Source organism: Nicotiana tabacum, chromosome 22 (assembly GCF_000715075.1).
Source record: "Nicotiana tabacum cultivar K326 chromosome 22, ASM71507v2, whole genome shotgun sequence".
NCBI lineage: Eukaryota > Viridiplantae > Streptophyta > Magnoliopsida > Solanales > Solanaceae > Nicotiana > Nicotiana tabacum.
In genome coordinates this window covers 15,566,922-15,590,964 of record NC_134101.1, presented here as the reverse complement: position 1 = coordinate 15,590,964, position 24,043 = coordinate 15,566,922, and the positions used below count along the sequence as shown (strand labels likewise).

The 24,043-nt window shown below is 35.9% G+C and overlaps 3 protein-coding genes across 9 annotated transcripts; 2 read left to right on the top strand and 1 right to left on the bottom strand.

Moving 5' to 3' along the window:
• The first annotated feature begins 853 nt into the window (after positions 1 to 853).
• LOC107807823 (uncharacterized) lies at positions 854 to 3,181 on the top strand. Of its 2 annotated transcripts, none has more exons than XM_016632264.2 (6): positions 854 to 1,451; positions 1,590 to 1,851; positions 1,971 to 2,007; positions 2,411 to 2,516; positions 2,597 to 2,707; positions 2,836 to 3,181. In XM_016632264.2, the coding sequence occupies exons 1-6, from the start codon at positions 1,260 to 1,262 to the stop codon at positions 2,950 to 2,952; spliced, it is 825 nt and encodes a 274-aa protein (XP_016487750.1). In that variant the 5' UTR covers positions 854 to 1,259; the 3' UTR covers positions 2,953 to 3,181. The 2 variants fall into 2 exon arrangements, with proteins under 2 accessions (XP_016487750.1, XP_016487751.1); XM_016632265.2 differs by having other exon boundaries at positions 855 to 1,451; positions 2,597 to 2,740; positions 2,836 to 3,102.
• Positions 2,017 to 14,180, bottom strand: LOC107807822 (pentatricopeptide repeat-containing protein At5g50990). Of its 6 annotated transcripts, none has more exons than XM_016632261.2 (5): positions 13,932 to 14,180; positions 11,191 to 13,002; positions 3,367 to 4,284; positions 3,142 to 3,290; positions 2,017 to 2,294 (listed from the first exon to the last, which is right to left on the bottom strand). In XM_016632261.2, exons 1-2 carry the CDS (start codon positions 14,080 to 14,082, stop codon positions 11,486 to 11,488), a joined length of 1,668 nt encoding a protein of 555 aa, XP_016487747.2. In that variant the 5' UTR covers positions 14,083 to 14,180; the 3' UTR covers positions 2,017 to 2,294; positions 3,142 to 3,290; positions 3,367 to 4,284; positions 11,191 to 11,485. The 6 variants fall into 6 exon arrangements, with proteins under 6 accessions (XP_016487747.2, XP_016487742.2, XP_075099640.1 ...); XM_016632256.2 differs by having other exon boundaries at positions 3,367 to 3,695; XM_075243539.1 differs by lacking the exons at positions 2,017 to 2,294; positions 3,142 to 3,290 and adding an exon at positions 13,531 to 13,703 and having other exon boundaries at positions 3,368 to 3,695; positions 13,932 to 14,071.
• Positions 14,181 to 15,382: 1,202 nt separating this feature from the next.
• Positions 15,383 to 20,332, top strand: LOC107799719 (mitochondrial import inner membrane translocase subunit PAM16 like 2). Its single transcript, XM_016622859.2, has 5 exons — positions 15,383 to 15,557; positions 16,534 to 16,602; positions 19,268 to 19,355; positions 19,716 to 19,846; positions 19,947 to 20,332. Exons 2-5 carry the CDS (start codon positions 16,600 to 16,602, stop codon positions 20,067 to 20,069), a joined length of 345 nt encoding a protein of 114 aa, XP_016478345.1. The 5' UTR covers positions 15,383 to 15,557; positions 16,534 to 16,599; the 3' UTR covers positions 20,070 to 20,332.
• Positions 20,333 to 24,043: the final 3,711 nt, after the last annotated feature.

Below are 24,043 nucleotides of genomic sequence, written 5' to 3'. Positions count from 1 at the left end.
ATGAGAACTCTATTTTAAAAGGGTAAAAAAGACGAACGACATTTCACTAAGGGCCTTCGTGCTTTTAATATAGTATAGATAAATAAATAAATATAGATATAGATAAGAGAATGCGGATATAACTACTTAAAAGAGTACTAGTAAATTGGTTATTTTGCCCTATATTTTCTTAATTTGCCGACATAGAATTGCTACAAGTAAAGTGAAATAAGAGAGAGAAATCTATTGTTTGAAACTACAAGAAACATAATTGTGATACACCTAATCCTCAACCACTAAACTGTGATTTTGGATTGTGTTAAGGGAATTCAAAACATAATATATAGAGATAAAAAATAAATTTTGCCTTATATATATACAAAGTAATTTTTCCTTCCGCCCCTAAATCCGTATGTAACTATACTTCAATATACTTATTTTATCTTACTGATAGATTATATACAAATATATATACTATTATACTCCAAAGAAAAACTTTAATGGAAAACTGGAAGGGAACCACTATAATAAATGATGCTGATTATATATACAATAAATGCTTAGGGGTCCATGAAGTCACCATTAGCCACCTATCAATTAATGAGGAAGATAAGTAGCTCAACTCCCAGAAATCTGTAACCAAATGGTGAAACCATCAAATCCTACACAACATTTCATTTATGTTTTTATTATTTATTTTTTGGGAAGCAATGAACGCTGCATTTATGATTTTATACGGCGTGATCGTGTTTGATGTGTATACCAGCTTGAATGCTAGAGCGATCTACACCACAATTTCTTTTTTGGTTAAAAGTGGTCTTTGATATGTCATCTTTTCTTATAATGATGTTGTCCAGTCCGATTCAGTTTGTATGCATTTCGACTATTTCACTTGGTACCGCTGACCTTCGAGCAACACCAATATTCAATAACTGTCTAACACGATTTAGACAAAATGACGACAAAATGACTCAGTCTCTCATGGTTTTCACCCATTTTATTTAGTGTAAGTTTTTGTTTTCTCACTAGTCAGTCAAGTTAATTTATATCTAGTCTTCCTCTCAATTTCAACTCATCAGTCAGTCAAATACACCTATCACGGTCAATTGCTTTTATTACATTTCTTTCAAAGACTTGATTTTTCTAACATCCCCATCTTCCTCTTATTTTCTTTCTTGAACTTGGCTATAAGAGGAAATTAGTTACCTTGAAAGTGGGGGTTAAATCTTCTGCTTTCCATTCCTTTTCTCCCACTAATTACAAGTGCAAGGAAGAAACTGATGGAGGGGAAGGCAAAAGCAACAGCAATGGAGCCAAACAATGATGTAATTCTTTCTGAACACAGACTGAAGCAGGAATCAATAGTAAAAGAAGAGATTCAAGTGCAATGCAACGACACAATTACTGAACAAGAGAATTACAAAATTGAACTGATGAGAGCTGTTGTTGAAAAGAAAGATCCTTCTTCCAAGGTATTACTATACTATTTCCCGCAGCATTGCAGCATTTCTCTCTCTTTCTACTATCCTTGTTAGCTTTCTTTTTTCCTATTGGAGAAAAAGATCAAGACTTTTTATCAAAACTAAAAGGATTTTGTTGCTTGTTTCCAGGAAGTAGATGAATATGCATTAAGAAGGTTTCTTCGAGCTCGAGATCTTGACGTAGAAAAAGCATCAGCAATGTTCTTGAAATACCTTAAATGGAGGCAAAGCTTTGTACCAAAAGGATCCATTTCAGTGTGTGAGATACCAAACGAGATAGCACAGAACAAGATGTTCATGCAAGGCGTAGACAAACAAGGACGTCCTATTGCTGTAGTTTTTGGTGGCAGGCATATTCAAAATAAAATAGGAGGTGTTGAAGAGTTCAAACGTACGACTTTCCTTGTACCTTTTTATCTAATTTCACTTGGCCTACTGCCTCGTGGTCAGTGAAGATGGCTTTTGAACCAGTCAATTTCTCACACTCAAAGTTTTTCTTTGATTCCTCAGGTTTTATAGTCTTCGCTCTAGACAAACTGTGCGCAAGGTACAGTAATTTAAACAATACTAGTAGCTTTGTTTCTTTCCTTTTTCCTTTCCAAAATCAGTTGAAAACATCAGCAACAAACTCCACCAATGGCGGAGCCAGGATTTTCATTAAGGGGAGTCAAAATATAAAGAAATAAACTAACCAAGAAGTCAAGGGGTGTCATTATATAGTATATATTTTAAAAACAAATTACCGAGCTATACAGTGTAATTTTCTGGCGAAGGGTGTCGGTTGACACCCCTTTGGTGTATGTGGCTCCGCCACTGAACTCCACCATGGAAGACCTGTTTTCCAAAAAACAAATTATTGAGTACTAGAATATTACTATTCAAAAAGAGTGGAATAGTTATTGAGAATGAAAAAACACATCATAAATAATGGGGTTTTATTGATGAATCAGGACCTCACCAGGAAGAGAGAAGTTCGTGATAATCGGAGATCTCCAAGGTTTTGGCTACTCAAACAGTGATGTTCGTGCCTATCTTGCGGCTCTATCTATCGTACAGGTTTAGTTAACTTCATTCTTTCCTAGGAATAGAAGCTTACCCTATTCTAGTCCTTAATCTAAAAGACATCCATTTTGCAGGATTGTTACCCAGAAAGACTCGGAAAAGTACTTCTTGTTAATGCCCCCTACTTATTTTGCACATTATGGAAGATGTTGTATCCTTTCATAGACAATAACACCAAGAAAAAAGTGAGGTTCTAATCTTTCTATTTTGCATAAAAGGTAGATAAACCAATGCTAGAGCTCAGTCATGCGCATGACTGTTGACTATAACTTGTATCACATCATCTTCACCAAACTAATTTCCATATTCACAGATCATGTTTGTGGAAAGCAAACGACTTAGAGCAACCTTACTTCAAGATATCGATGAAAGCCAGCTTCCGGAGGCTTATGGAGGCAAAATGCCATTAGTTCCTATACAGGACGCCTAAGCAAGTAATTGCACTATGCCTTTAGCTCACTCGAGAAGTTTCAACCTGATCGAGTTGACAATGCTCTCTTCTAATAGCTGTGAGGGGGAAAAAATAGCTATGAGGAACAATATTGCAAATATACATTCTACATTTATATGCGTTTTTAAATATTCAGCTTCTACATAAAAAGTATGTATTGTTGTCCACCTGATCTTCTAGTTCATTGGCTTTCTTTTGATGTTTTCAACTTCCACTCCATCAAACATTTTGACAAGACAAACTGGATAGCTGCCATCTTCGGTGGATGCGCTCATTCACTAAAAGGCGGATAGGGCACTGAGCTCTTGATCTCAATTCTGCAACAAGTGGAAAAGAGTTATAACTGAGTTCAATCAAATCGTTTTTATATTTTGCAGCGGTTAAATGCATTACCTTTTTATTTTTTTTTGGCTATTCTGTTGAGGTAAGATACACCCACTGTATAGCTCATGACATTTCCATAGATGAGTTACTTGCAAATATAGTCATACTACTACAGTTAAAGTTGAGCATACTTGAAGAGAAACTGCATTGAGCATGAGCCCAGTGGCTGCAGAAGCAAGAGAACCTTAAAAGCAGCTACCTCCTAGCATTTTGTGTGTGTTTCCTTTAGCCTGCAACATCTCTAATTCCATGCTCACCCTCAGAGCCTTCTCTTGTACAGGTGAAGGGCAAAAGTCTAAGGTTAAATTAGCACATAGAGATTTGGGCAACTTCTTGACCTGATTAATGAGTATTCTTTAAGTAAGCCAAACAGTACCACTTTATACTAACAACGCGTTATAGTGAAAATTCACCAGAGAAACATCTTTTTAGTTGTTATACACCTAAATTAATATACAAAAATGTCCCCATTCTAACAGTTTAAATCTTTAGATAAGGCAGTTCATATAATAAAACATTAATCGTACTACACACAGGTCTTGGCTTCAAGTTCCATCACCACCCAACACAGAAAATATTTCCATGTGCATAGCTCAAGAAAAAGAATCACAGCAGCACATGAGATGACATGCAGTAAACCTGAAATAAATAAATTAAAGTATTTCCTTTCTATTAGTTTAAACTTTCAAATGCGGCATTCACACAATTCAACAGTAGTCCTATGGTATTCAATAGAAAGAGGCAGGGCAATTGTAATTATATTGCCTATTAAATACTTGAATTGGTAGGGAGTTTGATCATATACTTCCGGAATTTGATTTCCAATGTAAAAGAAGAGAACTACCACAAACATGTCCAGCAATGCAGAACCATCTTTTATCTGAGAAACTTACAACGCCTTCACTGCATCATCGGAAAACTTGCATTCTGTAAACAAATGCAATAAATTCTCTGATAATCAATTAAAGTAAAGGAAAATATTGTTTATGCTTTTCTCTTTTTCCCCTTTTAATGGGATGAGGGTGGGGTTCATACAATATCTTTGACAAAAGATAACAATTTTTTTTTTTTTTGAGAAGGTAAAGTATCCAGTCTATTAAAAAACACTTCAGCACAAATTTTGTGCTGGAAGCCAAAATAGGCAATTACAATATGGAAAAGCAAAAATATAGTCCTTGTTCTTCTTACAAGGAACTCAAAACATCTAGGATTGAATCAGGATCCTCTACATATTCTGATTTACACCAAAAGCAAAAAAGAAGAATACACTTCATCTTAATCTTTTGTAGAGAGTTGGTTGTATCTTCAAAGCATCTCAGGTTCCTTTCTTTCCAAATTGTCCACCAAATAGTTGCTGGGACAATTTTCCATCTGTTTTTGTCTGTGGTAAACTCTATCTCTGTGTTCCAGCATAATAAAAGCTCAGAGGTTCTCCCTGGCATTACCCATCTAGCACCTCTGAGATTAATGAACAGATCCCATAATTGGCTGGTCACTCTACAATAAAGAAACAGATGGCTGATTGTCTCAGCATCATTCCCACACAAATAACATCTTGAAACAATTGGTATACCCCTCTTCCTTAGATTATCCCGAGTGAGGACAGACTCCCTAATTACCAACCAGGTGAAACATGCCACTTTATAAGGTACTTTTACTTTCCATATGTGTTTCCAAGGCCATAAACTGAGTTGAGATCCTTCCCGGTTCAAATCTTTGTATGCTGAGCTGACTGAATACATCCCATTACTATGTTTTTGCCATCTGAGTGTATCTTCACCCTCCTGTAGTCCACTACATTGTTCTAGTGTTCTATAAAACTCAATCATTCTAGGCACCTCCCAATCCTGTAGGAATCTTCTGAATGTCAGATTCCAACCCTGTGTAGACCATAGTTCCTTCATTGTAACCCCATGTTGTTGATTCAAAGTATAGATGTTAGGATATAGTTGTTTTAGACTTCCAATTCCCAACCAATTGTCCTCCCAAAATAATGCTTTCTTTTCATCTTTCACAATAAGACTCAGCTTATCTTTCAAGTTTGGCCACAAATTCCTTATGGATCTCCAGAGACAGACTCCATAAGGAGTATGAACTCCTTTAGTCATCCAAAATTCTTCCTTTTCATATTTTTCCCTAATCACCTTGCTCCATAGTGCTTGCTCCTCCTTTGAAAACCTCCATAGCCACTTCATCAATAGACTTTTGTTTTGCCTTCTTAAATTCCTAACTCCCAGTCCTCCTCCTTGTTTACTGATAGTCAGGGTCTTCCATTTAACTAAATGGATCCCTTTTTTATCTTTGTTTCCTTGGCACAGAAATTGTTTTCTCAAAACTTCCAATCTCTTCTCTACACTTGCTGGTAAGGGGAATAAAGACATCATATAGGTAGGAAGTGCATCCAGAACACAATTGATGAGCACCAATTTACCTCCCAGAGACAGATAATTGGATTTCCATCTTGCAAGCTTTTTCTCACACCTTTCCAAAACATCATTCCAAATGTCTTTGGACTTGCTTTTTGCTCCCAGAGGCATACCCAGGTAAATGGTTGGAGTAGTTCCAGCTTGCCCACCCAAAATATCCACCAACAGTTGTATCCTAGGTACCTCATTTACTGGAAATATTTGGCTTTTCCTCCAATTGATGTGGAGTCCAGATATAGCTTCAAACAGTACCAGGATAACCCTTAAATGTCTTAATTGACTCTCCTCTGCATCACAAAAAATCAAGGTATCATCTGCATACTGAAGGTGAGTAATTTCCAGCCTGTTTGTTTGAATATTAGCCACATTGAAACCATTAATCCAGCCATTCCCATGAGCATTCTTCAGCATGTTGTTCAATCCTTCCATAGCTAGTATAAAAAGAAAAGGAGACAAAGGGTTACCTTGTCTCAATCCTCTTTGGGAGGGGAAAAATCCTTCAGGAGATCCATTTATCAAAATTGAGAACCTGACAGTGCTAATACAGAACTTCATCCAATTGATCCATTTCCTTCCGAACCCCATTTTCTGTAAGATCCCTAGTAGAAATTCCCAATTTACATGATCATAAGCCTTTTCAATATCTAACTTACACATTATGCCAGGTTTTTTCTCCTTTAACCTAGAATCCAAGCATTCATTAGCTATCAAAACGCCATCTGTAATTTGTCTGCCTCTGATGAATGCCATTTGATGCGAGTCAACTAGTTTGTGCATCACCTTTTTAAGTCTTTCAGTGAGAATTTTGGAGATCATCTTATAGATGCTGCCGATTAAACTAATAGGTCTAAAGTCCCTTAATTCCCTGGCACCATTCTTTTTTGGAATCAAAGCTACATGTGGCATTGAAGCTTTTTTCAAACATCTCTTGAGAGTGAAAATTCTGGATAGTAGCCACAACAGCTAACTTAACTACCTCCCAATACTTGATAAAAAAAACCATTGAATACCTATCTGGACCGGGAGCTTTGTCGATTGCACATAGCTTTAAACATTCAAAGATCTCTTTCTCATCAAAGGGACTTTGCAATGCTTGTTGTTCTTCTTCAGTGATAGTACAACAATTATGCATACTGCAAGTGGGTCTCCAGTTTTCAGTTTCAGAGTAAAGTTTGGTGTAGAAATTTGTGATCTCCCTTTTGATAGCTTCTGGTTCTTCAATAGTCTCCCCTTCCACCAACAACTGATCAATGTTGTTATTCCTTCTATGAGCGTTGGCCATTCTTTGGAAAAATTTTGTATTCCTGTCACCCTGCTTGAGCCATAGAGTCCTGGATCTTTGTCTCCACGCTATTTCTTCCCTTTTAGCATTTTCTTCAAATTCCATGAAAAGATTTGCCCTTTTGATCTTTTGCTCTTCATTCAGACCTCTTAGCTGTTGGATTGCATCCAATTCGGATATTTGATGCAGTATTAAGTTTTTCCTTATCTCCACATTGCCATAATTGCTTTGACTCCATTCTTTCAATCTACCTTTGAGTGCTTTGAGCTTACATGCAAGAATATAGTCGGGTCTGCCTTCAAAAATAAAAGAAGTCCACCAGTTTCTAACTCTATCAGTGAAGCCTTCGGTCTCTAACCACCAATTCTCAAACTTAAAATATGATTTCTTTTGTTCCCATTTACCACATTGTAACACTAGTGGTGTGTGGTCAGAGCAAATTTTGGGTAAAATTTCTTGTTTGATGTTCGTAAAACAATCATTCCATTCTGCAGTTACAAGGAACCTATCAATTCTGGATGAGATCTCGTGATTGTCCCCACAAGTCCATGTATAAACTCCCCCTATCAGTTGAAGATCCACTAGTTCCATGTCTTCAATAAAATCAGATAATAAAATCAGAGAAATCTGTCATCGCTCTAGTGTTTCTTGTGCAATTCCTTTTTTCAAAAGGGAATCTAACTATGTTAAAATCACCTCCTACCACCCAAGGACCAATGAAAAGACCCCTCACAGCTCCAATTTCCCACCAAACTTTTTGTCTCTCTTTGTTGCAATTTGGAGCATAAACCCCAGTGAAATCCAAATGTAATTTTGAGTTTGAGATTCAAATCTACATGTTATAGAGTAGGATCCAGTAGTAACCACCTCCCCCTTCCAAATCTTGCTATCCCACATCATTAGAATACCCCCTAGTTCCACTAGCCTCCAATTGCCCATACTTTACACCCCTATTTCCCCACAGTTGCTTGATAATCTCCTCTATGTCCCCTTCAATTTTTGTTTCCTGGAAACAGAAAACATCAGCTTTCCACTTTTGAACCAAACTATTTACAATCCTTCTTTTTTGAATGCAGTTCAATCCCCTCACATTCCAAGATATGATTTTTACTTTCATTGATCCACCATTGAAACTTCTTTTCCCCTATTCCTTCCTCCAGTGCTCTTGAACTTCATATCAAACACTAAACCTTTAAGTTCTTGAGTGCCTTTCTTTTTATGAGTTGCCATAATCAAAGGTTCTGCTGCTTGCCTTTTTGCTTGTCTGCAACTATCTATCTTCATGAATAAGGCCAGAGCCTCTTTCTCGCATCCATGGAAATTGGCCCCATATTGTTTGCTCAATTTAAGCACATTCTGATGGACCCATAAAGATGCATCCATTTCCCCCTCTATTTCCTCCTCCTGAAGCTGTATCTTCAAAGGTTCTACCTCCTCAATTGGCCAATTGTTTGACTCTGAAGGCATGAGCATCTGCATGTCTCCATTGTCCCCTGGAAAGTCAATCTGTGAATTTTCCCCTTCTGTGTTTGTCATGGCATCTACGTAATTATCTACTTCTTCCTGAACCACCATTTGATTTTGTTCTTGAAAATGGGAAGGAGAATCTACCCATATTTCGTTGTCGATGTTTCCAGAACTACGTGGAGACTCCAACATAGCAAAGTTAATGGCTTCAACTTCAATTGCAACTGGATCCAAAATATCAGATGTGCCAATATTGACTTGGGCTTGATTAAAGATTTGGGCTTCAGTAAATAAAACTGAGCCCACCTCATTAAATAAAACTGAGTCCTTCTGATCATTATGTTTTGCCCTATCTCTAAGAGTTTTGGGCTGCTTAGTCGGCCCAATACCTAAACCCTTATTATTAACTCCCCCCTTATTACTGCCAGATGCCCCCTCCCCCTTATCCACCTTTACTTTCACATTGGGCACATCTTTTGAGGAGCCCACGTGCTCTCTCCCTTTTATACCACAACTACCCCTTCTAACCTCTGAGACATAGGGCTCTATTGCCTTGTTGTCTTTGACCCTTCCTGTATCTTCTTCACCTCCAGGAAGAACCCTCGTCGGCGATTCACACCAGATGGGTATGATAAAGATTAACCCATTTTCTACAATCGTCACTTCCTTCGGGACATCTGCACCATTTCCTTTAACTTTAATTCTCGCCCATTTTAAATGGTTCTTCAGCTTTGTCTCTTCCTCTGTTTCCAGCCAACCTCCACATTTGTCTCCAATGGCTTTGAAAACTTTTTCTGTCCAGAAGTGCAGAGGAAGACCCATTGCTCTGATCCAGATCTCCTTTTTTTGTTGATTGTCTGAGCAACAACCGGCGACCGGTGACCACCAATCCAGATGAAATTTTGCTCGCTTCCATCTCCACTCTCCTATCAAGATTTGTTCCGCCATATATTTTGTTGGAAATTCAAAGAGAAAGTGACAACCCCCCATCTCGTAAATGTTAACACCGAACGAGTTTTTCCATGTGCTCACTGACCATCTTCTGATATCCGCTAGTGTTGGCTTTTCGTCCAGGTCTTCCTTGAAATTTCCAACCACACATCTTCCCAGCAGTCCATTCTCAGCCATAGCATCTCCTCCAGATAAGAAGATTCTGTTGTTGCTGGTTTTAATCAAGACTGCATTGGATTCTCTAGTTTGCCATTTACTGGTTCTTACAGAAGCTGCCAAGGGAGAATTGGGATCTGAGACTCTGGGAGCATTTGTAATAAAAGATGTTTTGTTTTCATTTATGAAGCGACTTATCTTAAATGCAATATCCTTCCACCCTGCATTAAATGTAATTTCTGGAATAATAATTACAGATCTTCTTTCTCCCTGTACAAACAATACTTATAAATCTTCCAAACTTGTTGGTTTTCCTTGCGCAGAAGAAGTTTGATTGTTCTTCCTTTAGTTTCCATCTTCTTACATAGTGATCAGCATCTCTTGACGCTTCTTGTAGCACGAAACACAACCACTCCATAGTCTTCCTGCTGAACGTCGTTCTACGCATCAAATTGCGGCTCCTTTCCACCCATTCAAACCAGACTTCAGCCCTTGAAATGAGTCTGGTGATATCGTAGGACTTAAAGCCCAGAGCAAAGTAAATCCTGTCTAGACCCATAAAAACAGCAACTGTTAATTAAGACAGAAAAAAACTGAGATGCCGCCGGAGGACAGAAATACTATTGGTTATTGCCGGAAAAGAGAAAGTCTTTTCTAGCCTCGTAGAATGTGCCTGGGAGCATTTTTATACCAAGAAGATTAATTTTACCTATCGCATGCTACCATAGAGTGGGATGAGTCATAAAAAAAAAGATAACAAATATTTGACTTCTCACATACAATAAGATGAAGCATAACTGATATTACCATTAATTTACCCTAGTTCTCTCTCTCTCTCTCTCTCTCCCTCACACACACAAAAAAAAAATATATATATATATATATCGTGTGCTTTGTGCTTTTTTTTTTTTTTTTTTTTTTGTGTGTGTGTATAAGGTTAAATGCAATCTAAAGTGAAGCTTAAGAAGATTGGACTATTAGAGAAGCTATTACAGAAGTTTACGTCACAATCCAAAATGTTTGACTACCCTTGACACCTAAAAAATTGCAGGTGGAAATTAGATTCAACAGTCACATGTCTTGCAACTTTCTTCTCTTGAAGAAACGATTACATGAATGTGCCCTTTTTTCATAAGTAGATTTTTTCATGTATCTACTGGAAGTTTTCTCTGGAACAACAAAAGCCACTATCCTCCCCCGTCCAAGAAATTCATAAGGTCAAGAGTACTGCACTGCCTGCAATGAAGCTTTTCGTCCACTATATATATAAATTATGTGAACTACTGATTACTTAAGGCTACTTTTTATTTGATAACAAACTCGAGACTGCAATTTTCTCAAGGTAATTTAACTTTTTCCATATTCAATTTGTCTAAGTTGCCAATCTAATCCAGTTTCCATCCAAAGAGAAAGATTTAAGCAATTACACAATAACAAGATATATCCAGTTTCCATCCAAAGAGAAAGATTCAAACAATTCTGTAGAGACATGATATTCATGAAAGAGAGTGTTCATTCCTCAAAGACCAGAAAATAAACTTAAGAACTCACCTGGATGTAATATTCAGTGAGTTCTTCCATAGACAGGGATGTCTTATAACAAAGCTTGGAGCTGCAGCATATGGAAATAAGCCATTTTGGCACTGATTGTAACCTGATGAGCTTTAAGCCTTTACATAACGAATACTTCAGGATGTCATCATCTAAGTGGTGCTAGTACAAAGAGTGCACACAGCAGATAGGATGCTAGAAACAGGCAAGATAAGAGGCACACGCTTTGAGACATCCACTATAAGTTGTCTACGTCACATCAATTACCAAACTCAATTGTTACGTCAAAGAATCACTACCAGTAATCCCCACAACTACAATAACCATCTACAAAGTGATGAAAGCGGATTCTGTCCCTCACAATGATCTCCCTATTCAACACCTTTGCTACCACTTTCATCCAAGAATGGCAATCTAGACAAGTCCGAAGATTTTTTGAAACTTGAATGCGAGTTCCAGGACTAGATTTTAAGATCCCATAGGCTAATGCCAATTTTTCACTATGGTAACTCAAATTTTCCTCCTTTTCCTCGTCAGAAATGTCCATCAAAACCAACTCAGTCGTGGAACTAAATCCTTCCAATTTGGTTCGATGAATCAATTCCTTCAAAGTTTTATATATTAGTTCGGCTTCAGGGTGTGATCGATCACCTGCCTTGAACTGGTGAACAACATTACCCACTTCAACCCAACTTTTCCCACTACTTTTTCGAACACCTTTCCGTTTCATCACATATCTAACTTTCTCGGCATTATCCCATTTATTAGTAGAACAATAAATGTTTGACAGTAAAACATAATCTCCGCTGCCAAGATGAGATATTTTTGTGCTAGCAAGTTCACCCATCTCAGAGTTTTTGTGAATTCTACAAGCACTGAGAAATGTCCTCCATATGATTATATCAGGTTCTATTGGCATTTCCTTGATCATTGTATAAGCTTCATCAAGCAGTCCAGCTCTGCCTAGCAGATCAACCATTGCTCCATAATGCTCAAGTTGCGGTTCCATCAAATACATACTTTTCATAAGATCAAAATACTTCCAACCCTCTTCAACCAACCCACAATGACTACATGCTGTTAGAAGTCCAATAAAAGTAATACTATCAGGTGAAACATTTTCTGGCCCCATCTGTGAGAATACCCCAATTGCGTCTAAAGCAAGACCATGGATTGCTAATCCATTAATCAGCGCATTCCAGACAGAAACATTCATGTGATCAACACTATCAAAAATTCCTCTAGCTATCTCGATTCTACCACATTTCGAGTACATATCTATCAAAGCAGAAGAAAGAATGTAATTTAGCTCAATCTTTTTCTCAATCATTAAGTGGTGTACCCACTTAGCATGATCAATGGCTCCAAGTCTTGCACATGCAGTAATAACAGACGCAAAACTATATCCATCTGGTTCAACATTAGACCTCAGCATCTTTCTGAAGACACTTAGTGCTTCCTTAAACATGTCATTTTTGACATAACCTCCAATCAGTGAGTTCCAAGTAACCAAATCCCCGAGGGGAACTTCATTAAATATCGTCTTGGCAACATCAACTGCCCCCATCTTCATAAAACTAGCAATCATTAAATTAGCAGAGACGGCATCAAAATAACTGGTAGGAATTTCATCGAGCAGCTGACGAGCAAGAATGAATTTATCACAAGACACATATGTCACTACCATCAAAGAAATAAGAGATGGATACATTCCATAACCAAGCTTAATAATATTAGCATGTATACCAGCTATAGTTCTCAAATTTGGTGACTTCTTACATCCTTCAAGAATACATAACAGCCTGTGATAATCTGCAAGAAGGAGAAAGTCACCTTTAAGCAGAAAATTTAGATTTTAGTACAAAAATAGTCAGTTACCAAAAGGAAGGAAAAAAGACAAGCTTTCCTATTCATATTTTCGAATCAAACTCGTGAGATTAGTAGTAAAAAGGGATGGAAGAGATCTGTAAATTTAAAAAACCAACAAAATTTACCGCATATGTGAGTAAAACAACAACAACAACCCAACAATAGTACGCAGACCTTATTACTACTCCGGAGAAGTAAAGAGGTTATTTCCGATATGACACTCGGATCAAGAAGACGAAAAGAGACAGTAGATCAGTAACAGAAACAGAAGCCAATAAGATAATACCAGCAATGAAAGAACCAGAAAATAGAAGAAAAAGCAATAACAACAAACAGTAACAATGGCACGGTACTACGAACACGAGGAAGTGGTATGGACACAACATGAACCACTAGCAGTCCAAGACAAAACACTATCAGACTAGTCTCAAACCCAGAACGAAGTAGAAAAATACCCAACTATCTCCTAACCTTTAACCCTAATGCTCGACCTTCACACTTTACTATCAAGGGCCATGTCCTCGTAAATCTGAAGCTGTGACATGTCCTGCCTGGTCAATACTTCTTAGGCCGCCCCTGCCTCTCCTCATACCCGTCAAAGCCAGCCGCTCACACCTCCTTACCGCCGCACGTGCCCGAACCATCTATCATATGTGAGTATACATAAAAATAGTTTGTATGCAGATTATTCATATAGTTAACCCAACTAGTTTGGAATTGATACGTGTGTATACGTATAAATAGTTTGTACTTCAGTGGATTTTATTCTCAAAGAAACACACAAAAGAACCAATTTTTGTGATTAGAATATTAGAAAGTCAGTAAATATCTATGGAAACTATCAACATGTAAGAGAGAAGGGTGGTAAAAACCTTGTGAATAATGAGATTCTGGTGGAGAAAAAGAGAGATGTGCCCCTGTGCTAAAGGTAGAGCTGAGATTCTGACGCCACATTGGAAATGAGGAATAATAATAACAATAATAATGTAGTAGTATCCTCCGACTGCGGGCAATTCTCAACATCCTTCAAATTCCCTTCTAATTTTTTTGGCTTATGACTGCATTTTCATGTGCAGAAGGAAATCTCCATTGATGAATTGAAGAGTTTCGAGAATGGCACTACTGGTGTTGGTCCATTTTCGGTAATCATTATTGGGCCGAAGAATAGTGGTCCGTACGGAAGTTCTAAAAGAGGCCCATTCTATTTGGGTTTGAGTGTGAAGCTATCAGTAGCCTTCAACATTTGCAAAACTAGACAACATATGCCAGTGTATTTTACACACTTACTAGTTATAGCAAGTTAATTAGTACTCCCCCCCACCCCCCCACCCCAAAAAAAAAAAAGCCTAAGACAAGAATTCACATTACTATAAATATTTACGTATAGTTGAAATTTCGTAATGTAATAGTATTAAAAATTATATTATATTGTTAACGTATAAAACTTAAAACCAATGAGAATTTTGAAGGCGCCAACTATCTTAGACATTAAGGGGTCGTTTTGGTACATGGGATAAGAATAATAATCCCAGGATAAAATTTGGGATTAACTTTATCCCATATTTAGTTTGGGATATTAACTAATTCCGAGATAACTTTTATACTAAAATGGCGAGATTAATTATCCCCATAGAAGGTGGGATAACTAATCCTATGTGATATCCCACCATTATACCAAATAACCCCTAAGAATTAAACAATGAGAGGAACAACATTTAGGGGATTAGAGAATTTGCCTCTCGTTGAACTAGTAAAGTAACGAGAAAAGTAGTTTATGAAACATTTGCCTTTTTAGAAATTATTTGTATTGCATGACTTTTTTTTAGGCAACTCTTTAAATATTGTCCTCGTTAGTTCACGAAGCTAAATATCATTTTTAAAAGATGATGGATGAGTTTTATTTTTATAGACAAATGTAGCATATTAAATAACGAGGACAAAATCTAAAACGTGGGCTCACACTAAACTAATGTGCTTTTGTACTCACATTTCAAAATTTCGAAAATGAAAAACAATTAGGGCCAAATTACAAAACTGGTCAGTCCGTTGAAACTAATTACATTCGCTAGACGAATAGTATATAAAATATATATTTTTATATATAATAAATATATATAGAAAAAATATACTATATTTTTATATTTTTTAGAGCGGCTAAAAATATTCCTTTCTAAAAAAAAATTAATACTGATACTAGTAGAAAAGCAGCACGTAAGAGTAATGGGCCATATTTATTTTCGGGTACTGGGTTATTTTGGTCCTTATTCTTGACCCATCAAGAAATGGGCACCATATTAGAAGTTGATACCGCCTCCGAAATCTAAAGGCTGGCTTAATTCACAAGCCAGCATTTTTTTTTGCAGAAATAGTCCCTTTTTTTCCTCTCTCAGCTCAGCGCGAGTTTTCTTTTTCCTTGTCCCAATACAACTCGTCTCTCTCCTGTGCATTCCAACCAGTGCATCCCCGGCTGCCCTAAATTCACCGTCGCCTTAACGCAGGTTTTGTTTTTTTCTTCTCATCATTGTAACTTCCTGTAATGTTTTCCCCCTTCTTTTACATGTTTTACTGTAGTAAATCTTTTATTTAGCTTTAGGTTGTAAAAATCCCATATATTGAGGAGGAAAAGAAATTGCTATCATGAATCTACTCAATGATTTTTGGTGAATGATGGAAAATTTAACTGCCTGCCGCTATGCAGTTCTAGTATTATTCTGAAGAAAGTAGGATACTTTGTTTATTTTTGTATTTGGTGTTATTAGTTGTTCATATAATTTAAGAGACAAAATTGCAGTTTTTAGTATATAGATTAAGGGGCCGTGTCTATTTGGTTCACGTAATACCCTAATTTTAACATTTACGTATAAAAATGGTATCTTTTTCTTTTTTCCTTTCGACTATTTCCACGTGGTAACCTTCTATCTCTCACCAACACATGTACCGGGTTACTATGTCCATCAAGGCTTGGACAATTGGGAAGAAAACACTGTCTGTTTTCGTATAAAAATGTGATTTTTTCTTTGAAGTTGTTAACTTTTGGGTGAAAAAAATTTATGTGTCTTGCAGATGTTAGGCTTTTAACGGCTAAAGCCTGTTTTTTTTTTTTGGTTGTTGTTGATAGAAATAGAACTCATCAATTGACATCAAATCTCTAATATCATAATTAGAAGAAAAAAAGTAGGACAAAAACACATGCCCTCTAGGAAGTAGGTAGCTAAAGAAAATGCAATTTTGCCGTATGAGAAATGTATCAAGTATGATATTCTAGTTTTCTTTCTCATTGGAGACTAACGGAAGTTTCTTTTTATTATTTTCTTTATGAGTACATGTACGCATAGAGAAGTAGTAGCAAGTATAGCAAAGTTCATGTTTTTAACCTCTTTTAACTGTAGATGTACATCTGTTTTACGCAGTTTTTCTTGTTAATATTTTGTTTTTACATAGAAATTTTATTCAAGATGGTTGATCTTATTGTAGGTTACTTGATTCAAAGTTTGTTAGTGTTGCTACACCAGATCGTAACTTATATTCCTGATTTCCATAATGGTAAGTACAATTCACTTAGCTCCAATATTTCCACCGGATCGTGTCTAATTCGCTTTATCTGATTTTCTGACCACATGCTTAACTTAAATGGATGGTTTGTTAGAATCTCCCCTGGGTGAACTTTATCTTATTTTGAAGCTGATTACTTGACTTATTTGACTCAGTTTTTCTTTCTTTCTCTATATACATTGGCTAGAATCTGGCATTTTTGCAGCCTACCTATATATGTCTGCCACTTCCTTCTTCGGAATGGTAACGGAAAGTCTAGAAAGTCTTCTTTTGGAGATGAATCTGAATTTAATTGGTGTATACATATTACATAGGCTGATTTATGGGCGTCTGTTGCTTTTATAGGACTAAAGAAGAACCAGGAACACTCGCCCCACCCCCCCCCCCCCCAAAAAAAATAAAAATAAATTAGGATCCATATCCGAGACGAGATAGTGTTGAAGAAACACACTATATTTGTCATATGGATGGAGACTATAGAGGGTTGTGCAATGAAACAGAGCTCCAAATTATTTAGTTGGAGGCTTCATTATCAAAGTGGGAAAACGCTTGACAAGAAAGATAAACAAAAACATGCATACAACAAAAGTTATATATTAATGGGGGTGGGGGAGGGGAGAGATAGAGAACTCTCTCCTTTTTATGCTACCAGATGTCTTCACAAAACCTTTATCTTAGTGCCTTGAGATGGAAAACAATGAGAACGAAGATGGAAACTTTTAAGTGCTTGGCGTATGATTAGTAACAGATCAACATGCTTAATTGCTTGACATATACAAGTAACTTGGTATAACATAGTAAATTAGAATGTTGGGATGACAAAACATGTTACTTCAGGTCCTTTAGATGCCGATACTGATTGTACGAAAATAATTGAGATGGGCGGGATGCAAGGTGAGGGACAGGAAAAGTAACGACTGTTGGAGATGGAAGAGGGGAAAAAGGCAGATAGACCGATGTATGGTGAAAGGTGGCTGTGGGTTTTTTTCAATTGAAATTTTTTGTATTTGTCTTAACATTCTATGCTTCTGTGTTAGCCGAGGGTCTATCGGAAACAACCTCTCTACTCTTCCAGAGTAGGGGTAAGGTCTGCGTACACACTACCCTCCCCAGACCCCACTTGTGGGATTCCACTGGGTTGTTGTTGTTGTATTCTATGCTTCTGTCAGTATTACCAAATTCCCTTATTAGCTTTCGGAAATTACTCAGAATACTCAGCTATTAATGGGCACAGAGGATAGCTAAGCCATTGAAAATACCTACCAAAGCAAAAGACAAGTATGAAGTATTGTGACCAGTAATGGTATAGTTGAGTGACAAGATGAGTGTCAGAGAATATGAAAGTTAATATGGATGTGTGACTATATAATATTAGATAAAATTAGAAATAATCACATCTGACATAGGATGCTAGTAACACACATAAATGATAAATAAGAAAAGGTCAGCTGAGATGATTTGGCCATATCCTACAAAGAGTTTCAAATTCAGCAGTCAGAGACTTGTGACCCCCGGTGACGGGAAGTTCTTAAAACGGTCCATGTAGACCTAAAATCACATAAAGTGGTATTGTCTCAAAAAACTATAATCTTTTGGAATTCATGTAGATTTAGCTAAGAACACAATGGAAGTAATTACCTACTAGTTGGAATTATGTTGTTGCTAGTTTTGCATTAGGTTAGATGATTGTTAGGATTCCTTTTAGTTTGATAAAAGATTTTTTTGTCATTGTACGGATCTCTAGTTTTAGAGAATTCTTTATTTATTTTAAAAGACAAATTACTGCGTATCGGAATGATATAAGCCCAAATAGAGCAAAGTTGTTATGGCAGATTCATATAGCGGAGTGCAACTGGTGTGGAATTTAGGTGTAGTTATTGTTGTATGGATTCATGCTGGGAGCAACATAGTATGTTTTAGTATAGTACGAGCCCACAGAAACTGAAGATATACATTGAAATAAATGATAGATATTCATTCCCCACCCCCCGCCGCCCAAAAGAGAAGAAAGAATGTCCCTAGGTTATAGAAAAGAACATGCTGAAATGTGTAGATTTAAGGGGAAGCTTTTGAGACGAAGCAATTATGTTTATCTTCTACATAAAAATGGCGAATATCTTTTATTTCAATAGAAGACGGATGCATTTGAATGTATATAAAGTTGATATTCTGATTAGAATTTCTCAACTCCTTACGCAAGGTTTTGCGCTTGAGCTTTTTGTATTGCATACCTCAATACGCCTATGCTGTTTCAATAATACTTAACTTATCTTGATTTAAAAAAAAATAAATTGTATGCACTTGAATGGTTCATGCTAATGCAAATAACATGTCTATTTTTTAATTTCTTTTATAACTATAACACATAACTAATCTATCGTCCATCTCCTGTGAATGGAACTCTGAAATAGCATCAGCTGTTTTTTTTTCCAAATAAGCTCCTTTTTAGCCTTTAAAATCTTCCAGAAAACGACATAGATTGTCAATATTTGGAGTTCCTTGGGAAACAAAATGGAAAGCTTAGAGACATCTTCCAGTCCATACGCAGCCGTAGATTTTTCCCATGAATGTCCTTTGTAGGTTAACTATAGTAAAAGTATATTTTATACAAAAGGTCGCTTGTTACTTTAACACCTCTCATGTCTTCTCATTGCAGGCTGCAAGAATCCTTGCAAACTTGCTTGTTATGGGTTCTGGAATAATGGTAAGGGCCTTTGCCCAGGCATATCGTCAAGCTCTCGCAAGTAAGTTTCATTGACATACACAGATCTATTCTTTTGGATAGAAAATAATCTTTTTTTTACATACTATTTGTTTTTTTTTTTTGGGGGGGTGGCTCAAGTTGCTTTTCTATGGTTCTTATCTTTGAGGCACAAGCACAATTTTAATTGAGGGAGAAGCGTAAATGTGAATCTTCCGCCATGTAATGTTGCAAACAAAACCTATTTTGATTCCTTCAAGTTACAATGCCCATAGATTGCAAAAGAATAAATAGAGTATGTGATAGGTTAATTATCCCATTAGATTAATGTGCTTGAAGCTTGGCATTAATATCCCTTGCAATCTTGTGGATTGGTAATCGAACCGTGCTTGGTTAATGGTAGATGCGTCAAAAAATGGTGTTGCTCAAGAAGCAGTACAGAATATTAAAAGAGCAAGCAAAAATATGACCGAGTCAGAGGCTAGGCAAATTCTTGGGGTTGCAGAGCATTCATCATGGGAAGACGTGTTGCAGGTTTGTCTTTGGTGATTTTGATTCATCATTTACCCCATGGTAATGTTTTTGTGCATCGACACTTGAAAGTGCTTAATTTGTTTCTTCATCTTGTCTGCAGAGATATGACAACTTGTTTGAGAGGAATGCTAAGAATGGAAGTTTTTATCTTCAATCAAAGGTTCATAGAGCCAAAGAATGTTTAGAATCACTTCACCAGAATAAAGCACAGGGCCCAAACTAGTTGTTCTTCCTTTGAAGTTCTCGCCGCATTGCTGCTGAGAAATTTTGAGCAGAAGAGAATTGTGCCCGACCACCAGATGTTTTCCTACAATGTTACATATGTATTTGATCCTCAATTTTGGCCCTAGGGAGAGAAGCATTTTAATTAATTACTGGTGTAGTTTGCATCACTCTGCCTTTTCTGTCATTTTGCTTAGAAAGCACTCGCCATGTTTCGTGCGCTTGTGTGGTACCTGCAGATTTGAAGGAAGAGTAATTATGAAATTGAAAATCTAGAGTGACATCTCTTATTTCTTACGAAATGAAATAAATTGTGTGTAACTTTGCTGTCATATCTAATTTCTTCAGGCTGGAAAGTGGGAACGTTAATATTAGTCTTTCCTCTGTTGGTCTGGGTATGAGCTCTGTCTAATACAGTTGAATTAAGACATAGGTGTTAAATCTAATTTTTTTCATATGGTTAGTGACATCATATGTGTAAATAGATAATAATTTTTTTGAAAGCCTAACTTGACAAATTGTAAGGATCAGTCCTCCAAGTCTGATACCCTTAGATTTCTCTAACTTTGATGTATGAACGGAATGTTCCATTCTCAACTTGAACTGGAAATGTGGTCACATCCTCTACAACGAATAACTGTTTATATTTATTTCACTGTTTTTGAAAAACAAAAGTTTGAAGAACTTAGTTTTTTCTTTCTAAAGGAGTTAAATATGCTTAAACTCTCCCTAAACTATCAAGTTTTTATCAGTTTCTTACTTAAGCTATTCGGTGTCTCCAAAATGCTCATGAACTATATTGCCCTTCATATTTAAAACCCCTATTGTATTCTTAGATGTGAGTCCAGTACACGCTCTTAATTGTCTAAAAAATATGTCATGTAGCACTACACGTGGCTATTTAATTCATCCTAAAACCCGCATTAACTATCATTTTTTTGTCAGTTACCTACTTAAATTATCTGGTATCCTCAAAGCCCCCCGAACTATATTCCCCTATATATTAAAATCTCATGTTGGACTTTTAAAGGTACGTCTGTCTAACTATATTAACTAATGGTTTGTACAAAGTTTTTATATAGTTTATTCATTATGTATTACTCTCGAATGATTGATTAATTCTAGGAGTTTTGGCCAAAATAATATCTATTGTACTGTATTAATTTTAGGTTTAATTGGGATTGTGCTTTACTAGACTCCAATTGATAACTTCTTATTTATATTCACTTTGTAGCACATTTAAAATATAAATAAAGGCATATAGTGTTGTATTTCTTTAAAGTCATCTTATATTACATAAAAAATATTACACAAAATAAAATTTCGCAAATAAAAAACTAATTGCCTAGCAATTATATTCTCTAATTTCAGATTACATAAAGAAGATTCAAGAGATTCAACTTTATTTTTTATAAGGTGTTGAGTTTAATAAGAAGGTTTAAATTGGTATTCTTTCAATAATATGTGTAAGACATGAAAGAAGACTAAAACAAGAAAGAGAATAAATAATTTCAGAGAAAACAAGAGAGGGAGAAATTTTTTCAGAGTAAACCCATATGGAGAATCGAAGAAAAAAGGTTAAAAAATGAAGAAGGTGAAAAACAAAGAAGAAAGGTGAAAAAATAAGGAAGAAAGATGGATATAACTAAAATAAGGAGAATATTTATTAAAAAAATAAATTTAAAAGAGGGTTAGGCTAATTAGCCATTATTTTTTGTTAGGTGGGCTATTGTGATGGCTTTTTTCAGCTACCACGCGCTCGCAAGCAAGTATCTACACATGTTATGCTAGGTCAGCGACGATGAGGTTTTAATACGAATGACAATATAGTTCGGGGGGTTTGGGGACACGAAATAATTTAAATAGAAAACTGACAAAAATATGATAGTTTAAGGGATTTTAGGATATTAACTCTAAAAATAAAAAATAAAAACATTCAAAAATTCAAAAACTACAAAAAAATATGGGTCTGTTCGACTATTTAACTTTTTTCTTATTGCTTCGTTTTTCTTTTCCGGCTTAATTACGCTGATTGATGGAAATGCCGTAAAGTTTGACAAGGGAGGAATTAACTGGGCGCCGAATGAGTAATAGATATTTGCGGCTTTTTGTTTATCAAGTTGAAATCACCTAAACTCTAATCTTAGCGTGTGGACCAGGGATTGACCAATCAGTTCCATTTTATTTGGGTTTTTTCTGTGTTCCAATTTATGTCATGGATTTTAAGAAAAAAATAATATTTTTTGAATTTGTAGTCCGAAACAAATCAAAAAAAGATTTAAAGTATCTGCGTGGTTATAAAAGGTTCTCATTAAGGGTAAAATTGGAAGTTTAAGCTAAATTATTTCTAAATTTAGAAAGAAGTCATTCTTTTTGGAACGAGCCAAAAAAGAAATAGGTTCACATAAATTGGAACGGAGAAAACACTGTTTTACCAAAGTTAGTTTGGGATGATATATACATGGGATCTGGAATTTGAGGTTTAAAATGCCTAAATATTGGATGCCTGCAATAATTGAATGCCAGTTTTGCGAATGTTATATTTACTAGTAACTTGTGTTGATATGTGATGAATTAAGCTGCGGAATCCGTCCAAGTTTTAATGGGTTTGGGCAAGAGTGATTTTGGTGATGGGTTGATTTGGGTAACAGCCCAAATAGACCCATGTATCAACCCAAACTTGACCCCTGAAATGTATAATTTTAATTTGGAGAGAAAATCAACCAGCACTATAATTGAGAAATGCAAAGAACAGGGTTAAAGCTTGTGTTTATATTCTTTTTTGTTGTTTATCAACTAGAAATCTGTCTTTTTACATGCATAAGTTGTTCTTTTTACTATTACTAATGGTTATTAGTAATTAAAAGTTATTTCTGATAGATTTAATTTATTTTTTATGATCACAAATTACTGAACATCGGTTCTAAATAAATTAACTAATGCATACCTCATTCATATAATAAATGAAACACCATAGTCCATATTTTTGATAGTTTCTATTTTGGGATTGTTACACAAATAGCCGATCGGATTCATTGTTTACTTTTTCTAGTCGGTATAAATAGATTATACATTGATTATACACAACTATACACATATTATATATGAATTTTACATATATCATACATATGTCGGCTATTTTTAGTTTAAGAAATTTGGTGGGTGACTAGTTGGGTTAATTCTTCTTCTATTTTAATATTTAAGAATTATAATTTTATCATTTCTATACTATGTTAGCATAATATCTTACCAGAGTTATTTTTTGTTTAATTAAATATATATGAATGACTAGAAAAATATCTGGTAAGAGGTGAGACTCGAAAATGATCAAAAGTGGATTTAGGATTTTAATTCTTTAACTAGAGGTAACTATTCTTTCATCTTTAATTAGAGGTTTCGGGTTCGAACGGTTGTTAATGGAGTTGACTTTGTTAGGGACAGTGGCGGAGCCACCTTACATGACCCCTTTGCGAAAAAAATATATTGTGTAGGTAGGTAAAAAATAATATATGTATATATACTATGTATTGACTCCCCTTAATTTTTTGGTATGTTTACTTTTATATATTTTGACACCCCTTAAAGAAAATTCTGACTCCGCCACTAGTTAGGGAGCACTTTACCCCAATATGAGACTTTCCGACGCGAATCCGGCCGATTTAGTCGGGCCCCAATGCGAGTACTTTACCCCTAATATGGTATTTTGCGACGCGAATCCGGCCTATTTGAAAGAGGAAAAGTCAACCATTCATGAACGGTCAAACCTAATCGTGGTAGTACGTGTTTTGCCCAGTTGAAAATAGATGACTGTCTGTTTGTATTTTTGCAAGTTGACATCGTCAATAAAAGCCGAATTCCATGACTTGTAAATTCATTCCTTTCACATTCCGTTCTCTTTGTTCATACAATAATAATATACAGCAATTATATAGAGAATACAGAACTTAAAGATTTTAATGCCCAAAAGTATAACTG

Coding starts and splice junctions, on each gene's coding strand:
- LOC107807823 (XM_016632264.2), top strand. CDS start 1,260: ATGGAGGGGAAGGCAAAAGCAACAGCAATGGAGCCAAACAATGATGTA. Junction 1,452..1,589: donor AGAAAGATCCTTCTTCCAAG/GTATTACTATAC, acceptor GCTTGTTTCCAG/GAAGTAGATGAATATGCATT. Junction 1,852..1,970: donor AGGTGTTGAAGAGTTCAAAC/GTACGACTTTCC, acceptor TTGATTCCTCAG/GTTTTATAGTCTTCGCTCTA.
- LOC107807822 (XM_016632261.2), bottom strand. CDS start 14,082: ATGTTGAGAATTGCCCGCAGTCGGAGGATACTACTACATTATTATTGT. Junction 13,003..13,931: donor AGAATCTCATTATTCACAAG/GTTTTTACCACC, acceptor TCCTTCTTGCAG/ATTATCACAGGCTGTTATGT.
- LOC107799719 (XM_016622859.2), top strand. Junction 19,356..19,715: donor ATATCGTCAAGCTCTCGCAA/GTAAGTTTCATT, acceptor GGTTAATGGTAG/ATGCGTCAAAAAATGGTGTT. Junction 19,847..19,946: donor CATGGGAAGACGTGTTGCAG/GTTTGTCTTTGG, acceptor TCTTGTCTGCAG/AGATATGACAACTTGTTTGA.